Source organism: Phyllostomus discolor, chromosome 6 (assembly GCF_004126475.2).
Source record: "Phyllostomus discolor isolate MPI-MPIP mPhyDis1 chromosome 6, mPhyDis1.pri.v3, whole genome shotgun sequence".
Lineage (NCBI taxonomy): Eukaryota > Metazoa > Chordata > Mammalia > Chiroptera > Phyllostomidae > Phyllostomus > Phyllostomus discolor.
In genome coordinates this window covers 46,364,681-46,385,557 of record NC_040908.2, presented here as the reverse complement: position 1 = coordinate 46,385,557, position 20,877 = coordinate 46,364,681, and the positions used below count along the sequence as shown (strand labels likewise).

General features: G+C 38.9%; 1 protein-coding gene across 2 annotated transcripts; it reads left to right on the top strand.

Annotated features, from left to right (window-relative positions):
- Window positions 1–1,182: 1,182 nt before the first annotated feature.
- Window positions 1,183–18,857, top strand: CNRIP1 (cannabinoid receptor interacting protein 1). Of its 2 annotated transcripts, XM_028516244.2 has the most exons (3): window positions 1,188–1,934; window positions 3,526–3,676; window positions 18,379–18,857. In XM_028516244.2, the coding sequence occupies exons 1-3, from the start codon at window positions 1,756–1,758 to the stop codon at window positions 18,541–18,543; spliced, it is 495 nt and encodes a 164-aa protein (XP_028372045.1). In that variant the 5' UTR covers window positions 1,188–1,755; the 3' UTR covers window positions 18,544–18,857. The 2 variants fall into 2 exon arrangements, with proteins under 2 accessions (XP_035883950.1, XP_028372045.1); XM_036028057.1 differs by lacking the exon at window positions 18,379–18,857 and having other exon boundaries at window positions 1,183–1,934; window positions 3,526–3,859.
- The last annotated feature ends 2,020 nt before the right edge of the window (window positions 18,858–20,877 follow it).

Here is a 20,877-nt window from a genome sequence, read left to right as displayed (position 1 = left end):
AAGAAGTCATGAATCCCAAGGTCACACAACAGGTGAAGTGGTAGAGTGCAGACTTTTAACAAGTCCGATTGTAGAGCTTCTGGGCTGAACAACTACACAAACTGCCCCTGCTGCCAGGAACACTTTCAAGCCATTCCCTCCGATTCGACTCCCTCCCTTTGAGTGGGACCAACTTGATTAAATTAGCAAATACTTGAAGGGCCCCTTTGCAGAAGACACTATGATAGATGTTATTCAGTGATCTGGAAAAACAAAGCTTCTGCCCCAAAGTCTTACTGCAGAACCAAAATACATTATATGTAAGGGATATATATATGCATACACATACATCAGTTTTTAAAGAGAAACATGTTTCACCGTCAGCAACTAGGGTGTGATCAACAAATCTAACCAGTCACATAAAATTCTGCTGCCCCACAGAATTTAAAACACTATACAGAATAGTGGAGGGAATAATGTGAGCAACTCTGGAATGAGAATTAACGCTGATTTATTTTTGTACAATAATGTAGGAAATAAAGCACTTTCGATGTCCTCACTAACCCTCTTCTTGAACCCCCAGGTGTGCTCACCGTCCCTGGTACTATCCACCTAGGTGGTGCTGAAGCAGAAGCTCGCTCACTCTCCGACACCTAAAGCCATCCGCAACAGAGCCCTAACACCCCTGGTCTTTCCTTGCTTCCAAAGTCAAGATCTGTCCACTGACTTCTTCCTTGAGGTCTCTCTAATCACACTTAATACGCAAATCTAAACTCTGCAGTGTCCGACCAAGTGCTCTGCCAGTAATCTTCTATTGAGGCTGCCTCCTGGCCATTGTCCATCAGCTATGCCTTAAGAGATATGCCAGTTGCCTTTTACGTGGCTAATAGTTAATCCATCAAGATCTGTAAAAATGTGTGTGTCATTCATTACATTGGGACAAGGATATGCATAATGAAGACACACTCACAAGAAGGCGTAGGTCCTTGAATATTTCTTGTTTTCTTTTTCTTTACCCTTTTCTTGCTTACATCCCTAATTCAGTGTAGTTTACAGTCCACGTTAGGAGGAACTGCGCCTTCACTCAGCCATTTCCCCTAAGCTTTGGAAAGACTCCTATTTCCTGAAATTTAAATCACTGGCTAGCGGTTTCCTGCCCCGGGGGCTTCCCGTCTCCCTCTCGCCTCTCAGCCTCCTCCTTCCTTCCAGGAGCCCAAGCCGCGAGCAATGTGGTCCACACCTCCTGGCTGACAGAGGCGGTATCCAGATTCCGAGGTCTCGCTTCTTGGTGTAGTGTCGCTGAACCCCAGTACCTACACCCTTCCTTCCTATCCTCCCCATGGACGGAATCGCGCCGCTCTAGGAGGAGTCTAAATATTCTCTTCTCCCCTAGTTGCAGGGGATTGTGGTGCGTAAACAGGATTAACTCTCTCGTCCCCAGCTGCACTGATCTACTTGCGGCCTGCTGGCCGGAGGGAGCCCACTGGTGCTTGGAGGACGCAGCGTTGGGAGCAGGGGGATGGGGAGGCTCGGGGCCTCGCAGCTGTCCTTGCGGTGCGCCTCCTCGCCGAGTAGGGCAGGAGGTCGCAACCTCAGGAGCTGCTTCTCAAAAGCCAGTGAGGACTGCCGCGACGGTACAGGCTACTAACGGCAGCCTCCCCTCCTCCTCCTTCTCTGTCTCGCGCTTCCCCTCCGCCCATCCCGCTCCAGCCACTCGGTGGCAGCCCGCGCTCTTCTCCGCCCCCCGGAATCACCGCTCCTGCCCTGAGCACAGCCATGGGGGACCTGCCCGGCCTGGTGCGCCTCTCCATCGCTTTGCGCATCCAGCCCAACGATGGCCCGGTCTTCTTCAAGGTGGACGGGCAGCGCTTCGGCCAGAACCGCACCATCAAGCTGCTCACTGGCTCCTCCTACAAGGTGGAGGTCAAGATTAAGCCCACCACGCTGCAGGTCGAGTGAGTGCAGGCGTGCGCTGCCGATGTGTGGTGCCCCTTGGGGTCAGTGCGGAGGACTGAGGCCCCCGGGACGCCTGAGCCTCCCGGCACCCTCTTGGCTCGCGCCGCACCCAGCGGGACTCAGAGGTGGGGGGCAAAAGTCAGCTCCGTTTCCTGGGTCCCCTCCTCTGCCTTTTTTCTTTCCTTTATTCTGGCTTCCTTCCACTCATGGCGGGATGAAATGTTTAAAACAGCCACAGGAAGCCAATGTTTTTGTTTGTCTGTTTGTTATTAGTAAATTTTTTCATCCCTTCTGTCCAGCCATCCGCGTGGATCCCCCAGGTGCCCGGGGAGGTGCAGATGGGGGCACCTCGCCGCAATCCCGGACCTCGGCTCTCGGGTCCTGGCTTCCCGCCCAGATCTGCCCACGAGGCTGAAGAAAGGAGAAAAGCTTAGGAATGAAGTGTAAAGGCGGGGGTGGGGTGATTATTGGGGCTCCCTGAGGATGCTTCCCACTCCTCCGTTTGCCCTTACGTGGCTGCAGACCAGGGGGCTGGAAACGCAGCCACAAGTCAGAGCTCAGCCTTCTCTGCTTGGCTTTGTTTGATGGTTTTCCATGTCTGGTGTTTTTCTGTTTCTCCGGAGTTGTCTGTTCAGCCTGGTGATGGTGCCTGGGATTAGCAACATCTTTACAGGAATTATTCATTCCCTATTCCCCAGTTGATGCACCTAGCAGTGGTGTGGGAGGGTGCAGCAGCTTATGAGGAAGTACCCAAGAGTGAAGTGCTTTACCTCTCAGCCTCCACCTAAGCATGATGTGACGTCCAGCCTTGAAAGGAGGAAATAATCAGCATTTATATCATCTGCCATGCACTGAGCTGGGAGGTGGGCATAGGACCAAACCTGGGTTGTGGGGCGCTCCTGGTCTATCCATCTGTTGTTATCCCATACAGCTCCATGAACCCCTTACCTTCACATTTCCCAATGTTCCCAGTATTCTGTGTATCTCTGTGTGATCCAGACTTTTTCTTTCCTGTCCTTCCAGGTAACCTCTTCTCTCAAATTATCTATTCTTTATGCCATTTTCTTCAAGGTAGTTATCTATTTTTCAAGCTAATCTAAAAATAAATTTGTATTAATGACAAAACTATTTTTTTCTAGTTACACTTTAATTTTTTCAAGGGGATTTCAATGCCCATATTCCAATGGTTCTCAACGTTACCTACACTTTAGAATCACCTAGAGAATCTTAACATAAATTTCCCAGTGCCCAAACCACACCCCAGACCAACCGAATCTTAATGTCTGTGGGGTTTGGGGTGGGGATGGGTACAGGCAGGTTTTACTAGCTCTTCAGATGAGAAACTCAAGAGGAGGACACTGAGAGTCTGACTTGGCCTTGTACAAATATTCTAGATGAGAACGCTGTCAGTCCAGAGAGGTTAAGTAGTTGGTCTAAGGTCATATGACTGGTTCCTAAACTTTCAGAACTTTCTATCATACACAATGTCTCCTTTGGTCATACCCCGTAGGGTTCTTGCCTAGGGTTGTGGTCAAGACCAGGACCACAAGCTAATTCCTACCAAATGTGCTCAACTCACATCCATTGCAGGAATATTTCCATTGGCGGTGTGGTTGTTCCACTGGAACTGAAGTCAAAAGAGCCTAATGGGGACAGAGTTGTGTATGTGGGCACCTATGACACAGAAGGTGTGGCCCCAACCAAGAGCGGAGAACGCCAGTCCATCCAGATCAGCATACCGGTAAGGCCTGCTTGGGGGCCCGGGGTGTGTACACAGGCAAACGGAAACCCCAGAAAAGAATCACTCTTTCCCCTTAAGTATAAAATGAAATATTATGAAGTTACAAAATATTTAAATTCATGGTTTCACATTAGAATCTATTTGTTTATAATATCCCAATATAACTAAATAATCCATACTTCTCCAAAGGTTAGTTTCACAATAATTTTTTATGTGAGAAAAATTTTAAGACTCTTTTTACACTTTCTAATGTATTCCATTGATGTCTATTCTTATGCCAGTATTGCATTGTTTTAAATACATTACTTTTTAATATGTGTTCATGTATTTTGGAACTGGACACATTACTCAAAGTGCTTACAAAAATTTTTCAGATAATGATCTTGCGTTTTTCAGATAGAAAGTCATAATCTACATATAATGGTCATTTCCTGATTTTTCCTGGCCTAATTGCGTTGGCTAATGTTTCTAGAATAATTTTGCATGCTAGAGGTGATAAAGGATATCCTTGTCTCCAGAGTTACACTGTTAGATACAATGTTAATTTCAAATATTTATTATGTTAAAACATCCATTTTTCTAGTTCATTAAAAGATATTTTTTAAAATTGGATGTATGAAATTTCTTCTAATTCCTTTTCCCATCTATGGAGATAATTTATCTCCTTTGATATATTAATGTAATAATTATATAACATACTTTCTAAATACTAAAATAACTTAATTTTCTAAAATAAGTCCTCCTTAAACATACTGTATTATTTTTAATATATTCCTAAATTTAATTTGTTCATATTTTATTTAGAATTTTTAAATTTTCATTTTACAAGTTTTTATTTTCTTGGTTTGTCAGCAAATATGTGATGATTTCCTATATATTAGTTAGTGGGAAAAAAGGGGTAAACAAAATAGATATCCCTAGCTTTATGGAGTTTGTAATCTAGAAGAGCAAAACATAATTTATACATGGTTATCAATAATGAAGCAAATTATTATTGCATAAAGTGTAGTGAAAAATAATGGTGTTTGTGAAGCACATACGAGGGGTCTTATCCTAGTTTAAGATTTTGAGGATGGCTTTCTCAAGGAAGAACTAAAGAATGAACAAGAGTTTGGGGAAGAGGGAGCATGTGAGGAAAGAAATGCTACTAAGGTCAAGAGGGTGATGTGTTCTAATGAATGACAGGAGCCCAACTGCAGTAGAGAATGAGGCAGAGACTGGCTTATGATAAAGCTGGAGAGGTAAGTAGAGGATAGATGTTACAGGACCTTTGCTTTTAGATTTATCCTAATGCCTATAGGAATTCATTGTAGGGTTTAAAATCAACTTTGATATAAATTTACCTATAATAAAATGCACCAATTTTAAGTGTATATTTTCATAGGTTTTGAGAAATGGATACTACTGTACAATCACTGCCCTGGTAAAAATATAGAACATTTCTGTCACCTGAAAAAGTCCTTCATGCTCATTTGTAATCAGTCTCCCAATCCTAGCCCATCCTTAGCTCTTTGTCTCAATAACTTAGTTCTAACTGTTCTAGAATTTCATTTAAATAGAAGCATACTGTTGTGTCTGACCTCTTTCACATAGCATAATATTCTTGAGATCCATCCATGCTATTGCATGTATCAGTAGTTGGTTCCTTTTATCATTAAGTAGTATCCATTGTATGAATATACTGTAGTTTATTTAAATGGACATACAGGTTGGTTTCAGCTTTTGGTATTATGAATAAAACTTTTATGAACACTTGAGTGTGAATCGTAGTGTGAATGCCTTTTCATTACTTTTGAGGATTGGATGAGTCACATGGTAAGCATATGACTAATTTTATGAGAAATATCCAAACTGCTACCATTTCATATTTCTACCAGCAATATATGAGAATTTTAGTTGCTTTATGTACTAATTATGTATCAGTCTTTTACATTTTGATATGCAAAAGACCTAGAAGAGCCAAAGAATTTTCTTTCATGATCTATACTGTAGTCTTTAAATCAGGTTGCATACATCTTCTGGCTCTGTTTATTCCAAATTATTCTGGCTACTCTAGGCCCTTTGCATTTTTATACAGATTTTAGAATTGTCAGTTTCTCCAAAAATTGGAATAGTAATTGGTTTTGCATTATATCTGTAGGTTAATTTGAAGACATTTGATACTTTAATATTGAACTTTCCAATACATAAATATGAAATCTCTATTTGCATCTTTTAAAATTTATCTATAATATATTACAGTGTTCCTGTACATATTTTTATATTTTGTTAAATTTATTGGCATTCAGTTATTCAATACTAAGAATGAATTTAGATGTAGGGTTGTTTTTGTTTGTTTGTTATAAACTCCTTTTATCAGGTTAAGGAATTTCCCTTCGATCCTTTGTTTACTAGGAGTTTTTATCATGAATTTGTTGTCAAATGTTTTCAAGTATGTTTTTCTCTGTCTTTTGAGGTAATCATATGGTGTTTTCTTTTTTATTTTGTTCTATGGTAAAGTATATTGGTTTTTTAGTGTTAAAACAACTTTGATTCCAAAATTAAATACCATTTAGTCATGGTGTATTCTCTCTATATATGACTGGATTTGAATCATTAATATTTTGTTGAAATTTCTTACATATATGTTTCTTAAGGATATTGATTTGTAGTTTTGTTTTCTTGTGATGTCTTCATCTACTTTTGGTATCAGATAATATTGGCTGTATAAAATTGTGGAGAATTGATACTATTCTTCTTCTTCAATGTTGGATAGAATTCACCAAAAAAGGCACATATTTTACTTTGTTTGAAGGTTTTTAGTTACGAATTCAATTTCCTTAGTTGACATTGGGCTATTCAGGTTTTATTTCTTGAGTTAATATTTATAATTTATCTTGGATGCCATTCATCTATATCAGTTCTGTTGTCAAATTTATTGGCTCACAGTTGTTGATAATAATTCCCCACTATCCTTGAATGTCTTAGGATCTCCAGTGATGTCCACTATTTCACTCTTAATTTTCATAATTTGTCTTTTTTAATCTGATTAACCTAACTGGAGGCTTATCAATTTTATTGGACTTATAAAAACCCAGCTTTGATTTTGTATGTTTTGCTGTCTGTTTTTCTACTTCATTGATTTCTGGTCTTATCTTTATTTCTTTCCTTTTTGCACTGAGAACTTTTAATTGAATTATAAGACACATATGTGCATAATGTTTATGCATGTACGTAAATATAAAAATGATCCCTTTGCATATTGTACAGTTCTGGTTTTCAGTAGTTTGACTGTGATGCACCTAAGTGTGGTTTCTTATACCTCTTTTGCTTGGGGTACACTGAGTTCCTTGAATCCATAAGGTATAGGTTTTTATTTTTTATGAAATTTGGATTAGTTTTAACCATTATTTTGTTTAAAAAATTATTCAACTCTATTCTCTTTTCTCCTTGGCATATAGGCTGCCAACTATACATATGTTTGACAGGTTGGTGTTGTTCCATGGGTTTTGTAGGTCCTGTTCAATTCTCTTCAATTTTGCCTTCTGGGTCTTCAAATTAAATCATTTCTAGTGGTGTGTCCTCAAATACGCTAATTATTTTCTTCTATTATTGCAAGTCTGCTATTATACTTATCTTCTCATTTTTTCTATCACTTTTTTCAGTTCTAGGATTTTTATTTGTAATTTTTATAGTTTCCCATTTCTTGAGATTCCCTATCTATTTGCTTACTGAAACCATGTTCCCCTTTACTTCCTTGAGCATATTTATAATTTCTGGTCTTAAGTATTGATCTGGTAAAGCCAACATTTGGCTCCATTTAGAGTAACTTACTATAGAATACTATTTTTTTCTGAATATGGGTCATACTTTCCTGTTTTCTTGCAAGCTCGTTAACATTTGGTTAGAAACTAAACATTGTAGATAATATATTACAGAATCTAGTTTCTGTTTTATTCATCTGAGGATTATTATCTTTATATATTCCAGCATGCAAAAAACAGTACTGGACTCAAACAACAAACTCTGTCTTGCCAACAGTGTGTAGCAGCTGATTTGTCTACTTAGTTTTTTCAACTTCCAGTTGCTAACTTTCTAGCCTAATCCCTTGTGCTGGTGGAGTTTAGCAAGCAACCAAAGAATTACCATATTTTGCCATATATTATGTGCACCCATGTTTTTGGCCCAAACTTTTAGGAAAAATTCTCTTAATTTTTTAGTCCAATTATTTATTTATTTATATTTAGAAGCAAAACCCATGATCTTATCCCAGGGTATTATTTTGCATATGAACATTGTTATTGCTTTCTAGAGTTACACTTTTAACACATAAGCATAAATAAAATAATTAAAAACAGTTATGTAGTTACAGAATTAATACTACCCTTGTATAATGTGCATCCTTATTTTTCCCTAAAAAATTTGGGCAAAAAATTATGCATTATACACAGCAAAATATAGTAGATGATTTATGCTAAGATTTTGGGATTCATCCACCCTGAAGTTCCCCTAAATTTTCATCTCCTCTGCCAGTCCTGAGCCCTTTGCCTAGACATTTCAAACAAGTAAGGCTCTAACTTAAGTCTGGGAGGATGCAATCAAAAAAGAAAAAAAAAAACATTGAATTTACAGTATGATTCAGCATAATTTTCTTTCAAGGATTGACTCTTTACTGGTTTGTCTGCTTTTTCAGTAGGTCCCTAGGCTGCCCCCTTCCCACTAGTCCATACATGAAGTTAGCCAGCAGCTATGCCAGAGTTACAGTCAGATTTTGGGTCTCACCACTACTGCAGCCCTCTTGCTTCCAGGATTTTCCTGGAATATTTCCGCTGCCCCGCCATTCCTGAACGCTGTCTTCTGCCGCTTCTGGCAGATAAAGCTGTCATTTTCTTCTGCCAGACCTGCAGGGGATTGAGGAGTGACCTCAGGCAAAAAATCAGAAGAGCAACCCTTACCTGTTGTGGTTGAGGTCCTTTGAGGTGACTCTCTTCTGGTTTCTGTCCTGCTTTTAGTTACTTTTTTAAAGTTTCAGTTTTTGTTGATATTTTATCAGATTTTATAATTATGTGTGTACGGTTCACCTAACAATTCCACTCCACCACTACTACTCTTTTTAAACATCTTTCAGTGTAGGAGTTCTTGTTCTGGGTACTGTGATAAGATTTGCATGTTGTTAAAAATCAGCCTGGTGGCAATGTGTAAAATGGAGAAGAGATAGAGAGGAGAGGAAAAAATTAGAAGGCTTTTGCAAACTAAGTTCTGTTGTCAAGTTTGATAGCTTTATAAAACAAATGGGGAACTTTTTCATAATTTGTGTTCTGAATCAATTTTAATAGCGTTAAGACTTAGCTGTTACTTGAAAGTCTGACAGAATTTCCCCATAGAAGTCACATCCAAAATAAAGCTGTTTGGAAGAAATATGTTTAACTTTTAACTTAGTCTAGAACTTTTGCTTTTATGGGGCTTTGTTGAGTCCATTTTAGTTGTTTTTCTGAAAAAACCATCTATTTCTAGAGTTTTAAAATGCATGCTTGGACCACTAGGAAACTATTTTCAAAGCACAGAGCTAATAAAAAGTAGTTGGATCAAAATAAATCTTTCATATAAAAGAAGCATTCTTCCACTCCTAGTATATCAAGAATAGCATACATAATTAGAGTTGAAAAGAAACATTAACTTGAAGCAGAACTGCAAATACCAAAGTTATCAGAATTTTAATGAAATCCAGAGGGCAGGTGAGCTAACTTAGATGTTCATTTTCTCACTAAACTTGTTCTGAGCACTGGGTCAAGTGCAGAAGAGGCCACCATAAATGAGACTGTACCCTGTCTTCCCAGTGCTCAACTTCCTCTCCTTCTCTCCATCACCAGTATGCACTGGGGATCAGAGCTTCCTCTGTCTACTTCCTGAGGCTGCTACTCCCTCCTTCGTCTCTGGTCTTAGAAAGACCAGAGGGTACTACTTTTGCTATAGGTATAAACAGAACACAGTGGAAGAAGATTAACTCAAGCATTTGGAAAGGACTTGATTAAAAACGTTTTAATTGGATCTGTAAGGTGAGAATTTCTGCATTATTTTGAATGGCTGAAGTACAGGTATTTTTTTAAATGTGAGAGTGATTCAGACTTAGTCATGAAAAGAAAGAGTTTGTGACTCACCAGAGTCTGGATTGCCTGTACAGGTATACACTAAAAGGCTGACAAGCCCTTAAGTTAACTAGATGCTTTGGGGGTAGGCTGGAGGGGAAGGGTCTGCAATCTCTGTGCTGTGACTCGAGACTGGAGTCACAGCAGTGAAACCTAGGTTCTTACACAGAAGCTCCACATCTAGAAGAAGCAGGTGATTGATAATTCGTTGTTCCAACAGCTTTTAGGGTGAGCACTGACCGTGCATTTGTACCCTATCTATAACAGAGTTAGTCTAAGGAAAACAACTGAAATTAGAGATTTCTTTATCAAGTCAGCAACTCTAAAGTTAAATTCCAATTTCATCCTAGTAGTTTATGCCTTACATAGCCGTTTACTCTATTTTATGATTTTTGGCACCAATGTTTCAAAGCTTAACTATTATAATTTACAGACACAATCACACTTTCATAGGTAACAGGGAAGTCTTGGGATGTCCAAGTAAATCCAATTAAGTTTGTGAATCAAGGGAAGCAGAATTAACTGTATGCCTGAGAAGTTTCTTATGAACCTAAAGTTCATAATATATAATACTTCAACATACATATTTTTAATTTTTAAATCATTGGATAAATGATGCTGAGATAATTGGCTATTTAGGAGAAACGTCATTGTTGTTCTTTCCTAATATTATGCCCCCAAATTTCCAGATGGATCAAGGGATTATCTGTAAAAAGCCAGCTTTAAAAAAAAATCAAAATAAAAATAATCTAAACCTAAAAGAAATGGAAGAAATCCAAAGGTTAAAATTAAAAGCTTTGATTATACACAAGGTAAATTTTCTGTCAAACATCATAAATAAAGGTAAATTAAATTTTCATTAAAAAGTGGTTTAAATTAAAAAGCAAATAAGAATTGCAGAAAAAAATTGTTTGTAACATGGCTGGTCTCCTAAGCTGTGTTGCCTTGCTTTGCTACCGACCGTGTAGACACTGCTGCTGCCTTTAGTAACTTCTTTCTCCAAAGCCCTTTCCTGCCACTGAAGCTCAAGTCAGGAAGCAGTTAAATGCCACCTAACTCAGATCAATGACAGTGATCTCTATTCAAATAATTCCACAGCCTCTGGTACTGGGAGTTAATAAAGTGATACCTCAGCTCTAAAAGCTCTGAACTCCCACTTCAAAAAGCGATGTTGACCGGTGTTTTGACATGACTAATTCCCCACTTCTCCCAAGGAGAGAGTCCAAGTGGAGATTCTGTCTGCACAGATCATCATAATCTTCCCCTTCGGTTGGCCCTCTTCAGTGGGAGACTGGTGGGAGGTGAGGGGAATACAGCAGGGAGGCATCTGAACTTGTGTTGAGGCTGTGTGTGTGGAAGGAGGTAATCTTGCCCGTGTACACACAAATAATAAAAGTTGTTCCCCATGTCAGCTCTGTCTTGTCATTTGGCAAGATCTCTAACTTAATACACAAAGAATTCTTAGAAATCTATAAAAAAAGATAGCCATAGGATGTGGGAAATAGAGAAATAATTTTTTTAAAGATTTTATTCATTTACTTTTAGGGAGGGAGAGGGGGAGAGAGAGAGAGAGAGAGAAAGAGAGAGAGAGAGAGGGAGAGAGAGAGAGACATCAGTGTGCGGTTGCTGGGGGTTATGGCCTGCAACCCAAGAATGTACCCTGGCTGGGAATCGAACCTGGGACACTTTGGTTCCCAGCCCATGCTCAATCCACTGAGCTATGCCAGCCAGAGCTGAAATAGAGAAATAATTTTAAAAATAAATAGAAAAATAATTTAGCCCTGGCTGCCATAGCTCAGTGGATTGAGCGTGGGCTGTGAACCAAAGTGTCGCAGGTTTGATTCCCAGTCAGGGCACATGCCTGGATTGCAGGCCACAGCCCCCAGCAACTGCACATTGATGTTTCTCTCTCTCTTTCTCCCTTCCTTCCCTCTCTAAAAATAAATAAATAAAATCTTTTAAAAAAGAAAAATAATTTAAAAACTAAATGGACAATTCACAAAAGAAGTACACATGTGGAAAATGGCTTAATTTAACTATGATTTACAAATACACGTAGTGCAATGTCAATTTTTACCTACACAATATATGAAATATTAAAAATACCAATTTTCAGTGCTAGCATTTTCTTTATGAAATATAGCAATTTGTATAAGTTGATATTGTACTCTACAAGCTTTCTAAATTCACATATGAATTCTAGCAGCTTCTTGTTATATTGCTTACTATTTTCTCCAAGCATAGTTGTACGTATGTGAATAGAGATACCCTGACTTCCCTTGTTTTCCCTCTTGCCTTAGGTTGGAGGCTCAGACCTCCAATATGGTGCTGAATAGGAGGAGTAATAGGAGCTGATAACCTTGCCTTGTTCTGATTTTACAAGGAAAGGACTGAGTCTTTTACCATTAAGGATGATGTTAACTATAGGGGTTTGTTTGTTTTTTAAATCAATGCTCTTTAATCAGATTGAAAAACTTTCCTTCTATTCCTAGTTTGCTAAGAGTTTTCATCATGAATGAATGTTGAATTGCCAAACACTCTTTCTGTGTGTACTGATACGATTATATGGTTTTTCTCCTTATTTTGTTAATTTGATGAATTACATGGATTTTCAAATATTGAACCATCCTTGAGTTCCAAGGATATATCTCTCTTGATCCGGATGTACTATCCTTATTATATATCGCTGGATTTGACTTACCAGTATCTCAAACAAATGAAAATTATAAGCAAATTTTATGCATAAGTCCATGAGGGATTTCCATCTATAATTGCCCTTTACTTCTAACATCTTTGTCCGGTTTTAGTACGAGGGTAACATTGGCTTCATAAAATGAACTGAAAATGGTTCTTTACTCAGTTATTTGAAAGAATTTGTGTATATTTTTCCCTTCAATATCTGAATTTATCAATGGAGCCAATTGGACCTGAAGTTTTCTTTCTGGGAAGATTTTTAATGACAAATTCAATTTCTTTAGTAAATAAGGAAATCTACTAAATCTAAGATCTACTGATAGTTTGTATGTTTCAATTTGTCTTTTCCATTAAATATTTTGGTGTCAAGTTGTTCCTAATTTAAGGTCTATGGGATCTATAGTGACGGTGCCTCTAATTTCTGACCTGGTCATTTGTTTTATTTTTTTTCTCAGTTTCATTACAAAGTTATCCATTTTAAAGGCATTTTCAAAAAGACAGATTTTAGTTTTGCTGTCTTTTCCTTATAATTTTTCCTTATAGTTTTTCTTTGTAGTTTTTCCTTTTCTGTCATATTGGCATGCTCCTTACTGCCTTCCTTATCCTTACCACTGTGGGTGTGCTTAAAAGGACCAGCAATGCCAACTGCTGGAGGGGATGCAGAGCAACCAAAACTCTCATATTGCCAGTAGGAAGGTAAAATGGCACAATCACCTGTTGGATGGTTTCTTACAAAGTGAGAGATACTTTATAAGACCCAGAGCTTTTAGCCCTATGTATTCAGCTAAGAGAAATGAAAAACATGTATTTCATAATAACACTTGAAGTATTGCAGGCATAGAGGAGTTTGGAATCTAGTAGAAATTAATAGGTCATGCCACACTAAAGTCACAGATGCTTATTTATACTGAATTTGTGTAGTGATGAAGTAACACCACATTTTTCAATATAATAAGCTTGTTCTATGCTCCTAAGTCAATGGATTTCTGAATGACTTTATTATTGGTGAATACCACATGTCTCCAGTGGAGGTGGGTGGCATGGTGAATACAGGGAAATACTCTGGGGTTCTAGGCCAATGGGTAGTAAGACCACAGAAACTGTTTAAAACAAGCTCTTCAGATTACTCTTTATTACTGGGGACAACAAATGTGTCTTCTGCCCTTGGCATCTGATGGCTTCTCTTTCACATTAGTTGTGAAATAAAAATGTACCAAGGCTTTAAGGACACTATAGCAGATGTCCAGGTATGTAGTAGAATGTTATTTTCAGAACAGAACAGGCTGGGTGGTTCAAACAACGAACATTTATTTCTCATAGTTCTGGAGGCTGGAAGTCTAAGGTCAAGGTGCCAGCAGATCTGGTGTGTGGTGAGAGCATGCTTCCATATTCACAGATGGCTGCTTTCTTGCTGTGTCCTCACATGAAGGAGAGGAGAGAGAGAGAGATTAATCCTACTCATGAGGGCTCCGCCCTTGTGACCTCTGAAAATCCACCTCCAAATACCACACATCAAGGATTTAGGGTTGAATATTGGAAGAATTCAAACATTCAGTCCATAGCAGAATCCTAAAGCATTCAACAGGCGACAATCCATGTACATTCTCACTCAAGGAGAAAAAAGGAAACACCAATCATCAACTCTTAGTCTTTTGCTTATGTAAACAGTTTGGTACAGTAATGACAGTTCCTAGATAGGAATTAGGAAACTCAGAATCTTGACCTGCCTCTGTCCTTAGCTGGCTTCCTAGTCTAAACCAAGGACGAGTCACTTGACCTCTCTGAATCTTAGTTGTTCTTACATTCATAAAATGGAGATGTTAAAATCAGTCACAAGAGCAATGTGGAATGACATATGAGAAAGTGTTATATAAAATAAATAGTATTATGCAAATGCACAAGATTATACCTGCATAAACTGCATCCCCTGTGGAGCCTGCCTGGGCAAACTTTCCTTGGAAAGCGCAGATGGGGTGGGAGGGAGTAAAGAGCCTATGTAGTTGCTTCTGTTCTTCAGGAAGAATATCAGCTTTTAAGATTCCATCTGTTCTTAGCCAGAGGACAAGATTCTGAGCTAGGTAGTGAGATGCACAGAAAATAGAACTCCAGAAGAAAGAATTGGAAGAAATAAGGCTACTGGGAAGTGAAAACAACTGAGGCATGGTAAAGGGGAAAATATATGCACAGTTAGTCCAGTTTACTACACCATGCCCTTGGGTGCAGCTTTAGTAAAGGGGAAACAAAACCAGAATATGAGGCACCTCATACGCCATTTGTTAAGCTATGAGTATTGCTGTCAGCAGGTTCCTATTTTGGTCTCTTGTGTTGCTGAGAATTCTTAGGCTGAGGCTTCCTTAGTTTTAAGATTATTCAGACATGAGTTTCTTCTTACCTGTGGTCATAATTATCTTAGGTTTTTTTTTGTTTTTTCCTTACAACCAACTTAGTCTGTTTCCAAAAAAGGCCTCAGCACTGTTTCTTCTACCTACCTAGTGTGGTTTCAGGCTCCTCACCTCAAAAGATTAGCTAGTGTTTGTAAAATATTTTTATAACTTAATTTCATCAAATTGCACTTAAAATGTGTAATGTCCTATGCTGGTCAATAATAATAAGTAATACTAAACCCTCTTTAAAAATCTTGGTGATTTCTAAAATGAGACTTAATGCTACTCTTACTAATTATACCCTGTTGTACACAACTTAAAATTTTCATTAGCATATATGTTAAAATCCCTAGGATTTGAGGAATATATATGTTAAATTTTCAGAGATGAAATCCATTTCACCATTTAAAATATCCTTTCTAATTATAAAAGTACATATTTATTGTAAAAAATATCTGAGTAAAAAAGATAGAAAATGACTCAGTTTCTTTACTTAGAAGCTCTATTATTAATATTTTTTCATTTTTTCCTATTACCTTATTTTATGTATTTGAGCTCATACTATATATAAACTCTTTTTATCCATCTTTTTCTTGTTGGCATTATTCTAAGTACTTTCATAATTAAAAACCCTAAATTCCTGTTTAATGGATATATGGGGGAGGGGTAAAAGTAGGTTTGCAGTTGTTCATATGGAAAATAATATATAATTGATGAATAATAATACAAAAATAAACTCTGTGTTTCACGTGCTCAAAACTGTAAACCTACTTTTGCCTCACCTTGTACAAATCCATCCTATGAATATTTCACATTCTCATAGTATTTTCCTATAGCTGGATGCTTAGCTTCTGGTATTTAGAAACATTTTCCAAGTTGATACGTAAATGTCTCAGTAAAATTATATTGCTTTAGTTAATAATAATAGTACATTTGAATATCTTCATATATTAGCCATTTTTTTCTTTTTAATGATCTGTGTTCTAGTTTTATCCAAATGTTCTTAGTAATTCTTACTAATTCATATAATCTTTTATATTAAGGATATTAACAATTTGGTAGTACATGTAAATACAGTTTGGCTTAACATGTTTTTCTGATTATTAAAGTAAAAATCAATTATTAAATTTTGAAAGTACAAATGAGTACATAGAAGAAAGTAACACTTATCCCATCAAGATTTCCAGCATTAACATTTATAATTTTAATTGCATCAATACTAGACACTTTTATTGGTACTCTGCTTAGTTCGGGTAACAATATAAAGCATTAGAAAAAGTTTATTAAATATTTACATTTAGAAATGCTACATAGTATTTTACTTTATAGATTTGTCACAATTATTGTCTTAAATATGGACACTCGATGTTCAGTTTTTTACTACTCTAAATTCTGTGATGTTCTTAAGAAAAATTATAGTTGGAATTGCTGAACCCAAGTATATCACGCCTTTCACTTGGTATAAATTACCAAAAGACTATATCATTAAGTTCCCATTGGCAATATTTGTAATACCTGTTTCCTTGTGAGTCATTAAAAAGAAGTATTCCTATTTTTAATCAGCTTTGAGGTGTAGTTTACATATACTAAATGTCACCATTTTAGCACACTGATTAGTGAGTTCTGACAGACATATACATATACTCCTAAAACCACCCAAACATTTTCATCATCTTAAAAAGTTTCTTATTGCCCATTTTCATCAGTCACTGTCCTTTCCTCCCACCCTAGGTTCTGGGCAACCACAGATGTTCGCTGTCAGCATAGATTGTATTCTGTCACTACAGATTATGTATTCTTTGGGGTCTGGATTCTTTTGCTCAGCATGTCTTTGCAATCCAGAGCCAGCCTTGTTGCTGCCTGAATCAGTATGCTCCCTTTTATTGTTGAGTGAAATGCCATTTTATACACATACCAAATCCTGTCTGTCATCAGGTGAATGATAAAACATTTGGGCTGATTCCAAGAGGTTGTGAGGTATAAAGCTGCTGTAAAATTGTACAGGTCTTTAAGCCAGGACTCTCTAAACAGAGATACTTTATTTCCATATCTGGGGGGTAGATCTGTGGACTCTAGGCACATCATCCTCTCTTTCAAGTCAAGCAAATTTCCCAAAGGAAAGCCAAATCTTGTTTTCGGAATTAAATTAGCAGGATGAGGCAATGGAGCAGGATATAATGTTGAGAGCATCTTGGAAAGCTGTCTGGGAGCACCTGACCACCCTCCTCCCATAGCAGCCGCATGCAGAAGGCACTTACTTCTCACTGCCCTTCCTGTTTATGTCTTCTGGCTCCTGACAAGTCTAAGAATCCTGCCAAGTCAGTCCCCGTCCCCTCCCATGACAGGGAAGGATCAGAGGAGAAAATAACGACAAGCATCATGCTGTTTAATGCCAGCTCCCCTAAATAGCTCCAGGAGGTGGTAGCAGGGTCAGGCTACCCCACAGGCTATTTGAACACCTGCCCGGTGGCCTCGAGGGTATTCTGTGCCCTCTTATCAGCTACATGGGAATTGCTTACTTGTAGTTCAGGAGACTTCTATGCACTTATTTGCGGGACCTACCTTCTGGAAGTAGAGTGCAGACTTCCTGAGAGTAAGACTCATGCCTTATACAAAATTTTTTATGTGCAAGACACCTAGAAGGAACTCAAATATGGTTCTGAATGTGGTGTAATCAAAGCCTGTGGTATGGGCATGGATTTTGACTTATAATCAGTAATATTTGAAAGTGAAAGTAGGGTCTTTAACAATCAAATGTTTCCAATAAAATTTTCCCTAGAATTGAAATTGATGATGGAGGTGAAATTATATCTTATCTTGTACTTAAGTTATTTTGTATAGCTGTCTTTTGAAACAGAAACCAAAAGACAGCTATTAAACAGTATTCTCTCTTCCTTTCCCAGTCCCTATTTCTGTGGCAAACTCTAAAATTCTGAGATTCTGCACTGATTGGTCTGGCTCAGTGGGTTGGGTGTCCTCCAACAAATCAAAGGGTCATTGGTTCAATTCCCAGTCAGGGCACAGGCCTGTGTTTCAGGCCAGGTCCCTGGTTGCGGGGGGGCGGGGGGGGGGGGGGGGTTGTGCAAGGGGCAACCAATCGATGTTTCTGTCCTTGTCTTTCTCTCTCTTTTCCCCTCTCTCTAAAAATAAATAAATAAAATATTTACAAAGAATAAAAAAATAAATAAAATTCTGAGATTCTAAAATGGTTCCCAGAAATTAAATTTGGAAAACAGATACATTTGGGGAGTTCTTGTTATTAAAGACAATACAATAGCAGATGCCACTCATACAATGGGAGTAAGATTTTATAAAGACATTTTCATGGAAATGTCTCCCATAATAAAGAAAAATAGTTCATTAGAGTAAAGATCTAAGCTTCACCGACCCAAAGAGCCTTGACTGATTATTCCAGTGGTGTCAGACCTCACTGGCGTTAACTCTTGTCTATTGCTCAGGGCAGAATGAGATTCTTACAGGTGTGTTTCTCTTCCCTCAGTTCACTAACATTGGGACCTTCGAGACAGTGTGGCAAGTCAAGTTCTACAATTACCATAAGAGAGACCATTGCCAGTGGGGAAGCCCCTTCTCTGTCATTGAGTATGAATGCAAGCCCAACGAGACACGCAGTCTCATGTGGGTGAACAAGGAGTCCTTCCTCTGAAGGTGGCTCTTTCTGATGTTGCTGGACAATGTCTTCAGAAATCTACTTTTAGATAACCCAGCACAAGCCTTCACCAAGGCTCACCACACCGTTGCTGTTTTCCATTGGGTGCCAATGACCTACCAGCCCCGATTATCTTGAAAGTGTAATTCCCCTCTGATGCAATGTCCCCAACAAAAGAGTATGATGTTCCATCCCCAAGAAGCTCCCTTTCTGTATTCTGTGTTGATGTTCCTGCATCCAGTTGTTCTCGACCACGCTTTGGCCGCTTGTGAGGACCTCCGTGGAATTGCCAGGCGTGTTCCATCCTTAATGGTGTTTTGTTTATAAATTGAGTGATCCCCCCTTTTTTGTTAAATGTTAAGTAAAAATAACAATGTGTGTGGGCTCTCTCCCAAGTGTAATATGGTAACATGTAACCTGCAATGTTTTACAGCTCGTGAAGCAGGCTTTGTGAAAATGTAACACAAACTGCAGTGAATGTGATCAAATGTGCTCCCTTTAAACAGCCCAGTTTTTCCATGGAAGGATGATGACAAAATAAAAGGAGAAATAGTTAACAAGTATTTATAGTGCATTAAAATTCTTTCAAGTAAGTCAAGATATTGTGCTGTGACCTGGTGGAAAAGTGGGAAAGCGTGGGTGTGGACCACACTGCCAGACAGGGTGCCGGGAGTTACAGGATGACCTCTTCCACCCTCGTGTGCAAGCACGCGCACTGATGGCATCCCTACATCCCCTTCACTTGAACTTTGTAAAACTGTGTATGGAACTGTAATCGACTTTTGATATTTCTTAATAAAAGTATTGAAAGCCATACTCTGACTTGCCTTCTTAATTTGGGCCATATCTATTCAGCAGGTGGACCTCTGCCCCAGGCCAGCTCCTCTCGGATGCCCATCTGCACTGCAGGGTCAGGGGATGGACCTGGACTGGAGTCAGCACCCTTACTCATAGACCTGCGCTGACAATCGCCAGGAGTGCTCCAGCCTGCTCGGACGGGGCTGGAATGGGCGCAGGCACTTGGTGGGCAATCAGAAAGTGCTTGTCCCTGTCCTCTCTCCATTCTTCCGTGGTGACCACCTCCTCATCAGCAGGCTACGTTGCCGAGCAGACTGAGGACGTGGTGCTGTAATAGTATGTGTACACCCGGGTGGACGTCTCCTTGCCTGCTACCGGGGCATTGCAAGGTAGCTGGTACAAAGCCCATCCTCCATGAAGCTCAAGGACGAATTGCTAAGAAGGAAAGAAATGTCCTCGTGAAAAGTAACAAACATCCTATAGTGTTGAGAAAAGTTAGTTGGGTATTTATTTTTTGCTACCTGTAAATAAACACTTCATGTAAGAATATGCAAGGTTAATAGGCGCAATACAAAGAGTCTGTTTACTGCAGACCCAAATTTGGAAGGCTAGCACTAAAGCCCTTTCCACCTTTGCTGCTTACCTGCAGTGAGGCTGCACTGCCAGCAGGGCACAGCACTGCCTTGAATTTGGGCTAGTCAGGGGCGAGGTTAGGAGAGCCCTGGAAACTCGGTTCGCATGGTTTTCAGGCAAAAAAAAAAAAAAAGCGTCTATTACAACTGCTGATAAATGTAAGCATTAACCTATTTCTAATTATGATTATTTTAAAAACCAACACTCATTTAAGCAGACACTGAGGTATTTAAAACAATGTATTTACTACAAGCAGCCGCTGAAGTTTTCTCCCGGCACATCCAATAGAAAGGCAGTGATTAGAAGGCAGGGAAATATGGAAACTGTATTTTAATCTAGTGAAGTATTTGATTAGTAAATATTTTCCTTTGTGATACAAGAGGTCTCAAGCTGGTGACTCATCAGACCTTGGTATTTGTTTTGGGGGGTGGAAGTAATAGCATGGCTTTTGCAATATTTCCATGTTCGTTTTTTTAAGGAGAAGCCTCGGTTTGGGGTTTTGGAATGATGCGAGGCAGAGCTGGGGCAGTGCGGCCCGTGTTAGTGCGCACACCAGCCCACCGAGGAGCCGGAAGTCGAGTCCCGGGCAGGAGGCTGCAGCAGCTCAGTCTAAGGGAGCCCAGGTGCTCATTTCACCTTTCTATGTCTCAGTTTGCTTGTCTCCAAAACAAGGAGGTAGGCTAGAGAATTCTAAAGCCCTCTAAGATTTATAGCTTTTACCTCTACTTTATACTCCTTTAAAAAAAAGTGTGTGTCTTCCCTTGGGGCTAAGAGGTAAAGTTGAATCAAGGGAGGTGGGGAGGTGACAGAGATGAAGTAAACAGGAAATCTTAACAGCTAATCTGCCACGTTAAGTGATCTCTCCTGGCATATACTGTTCCACTTATGATTGGACTCCAG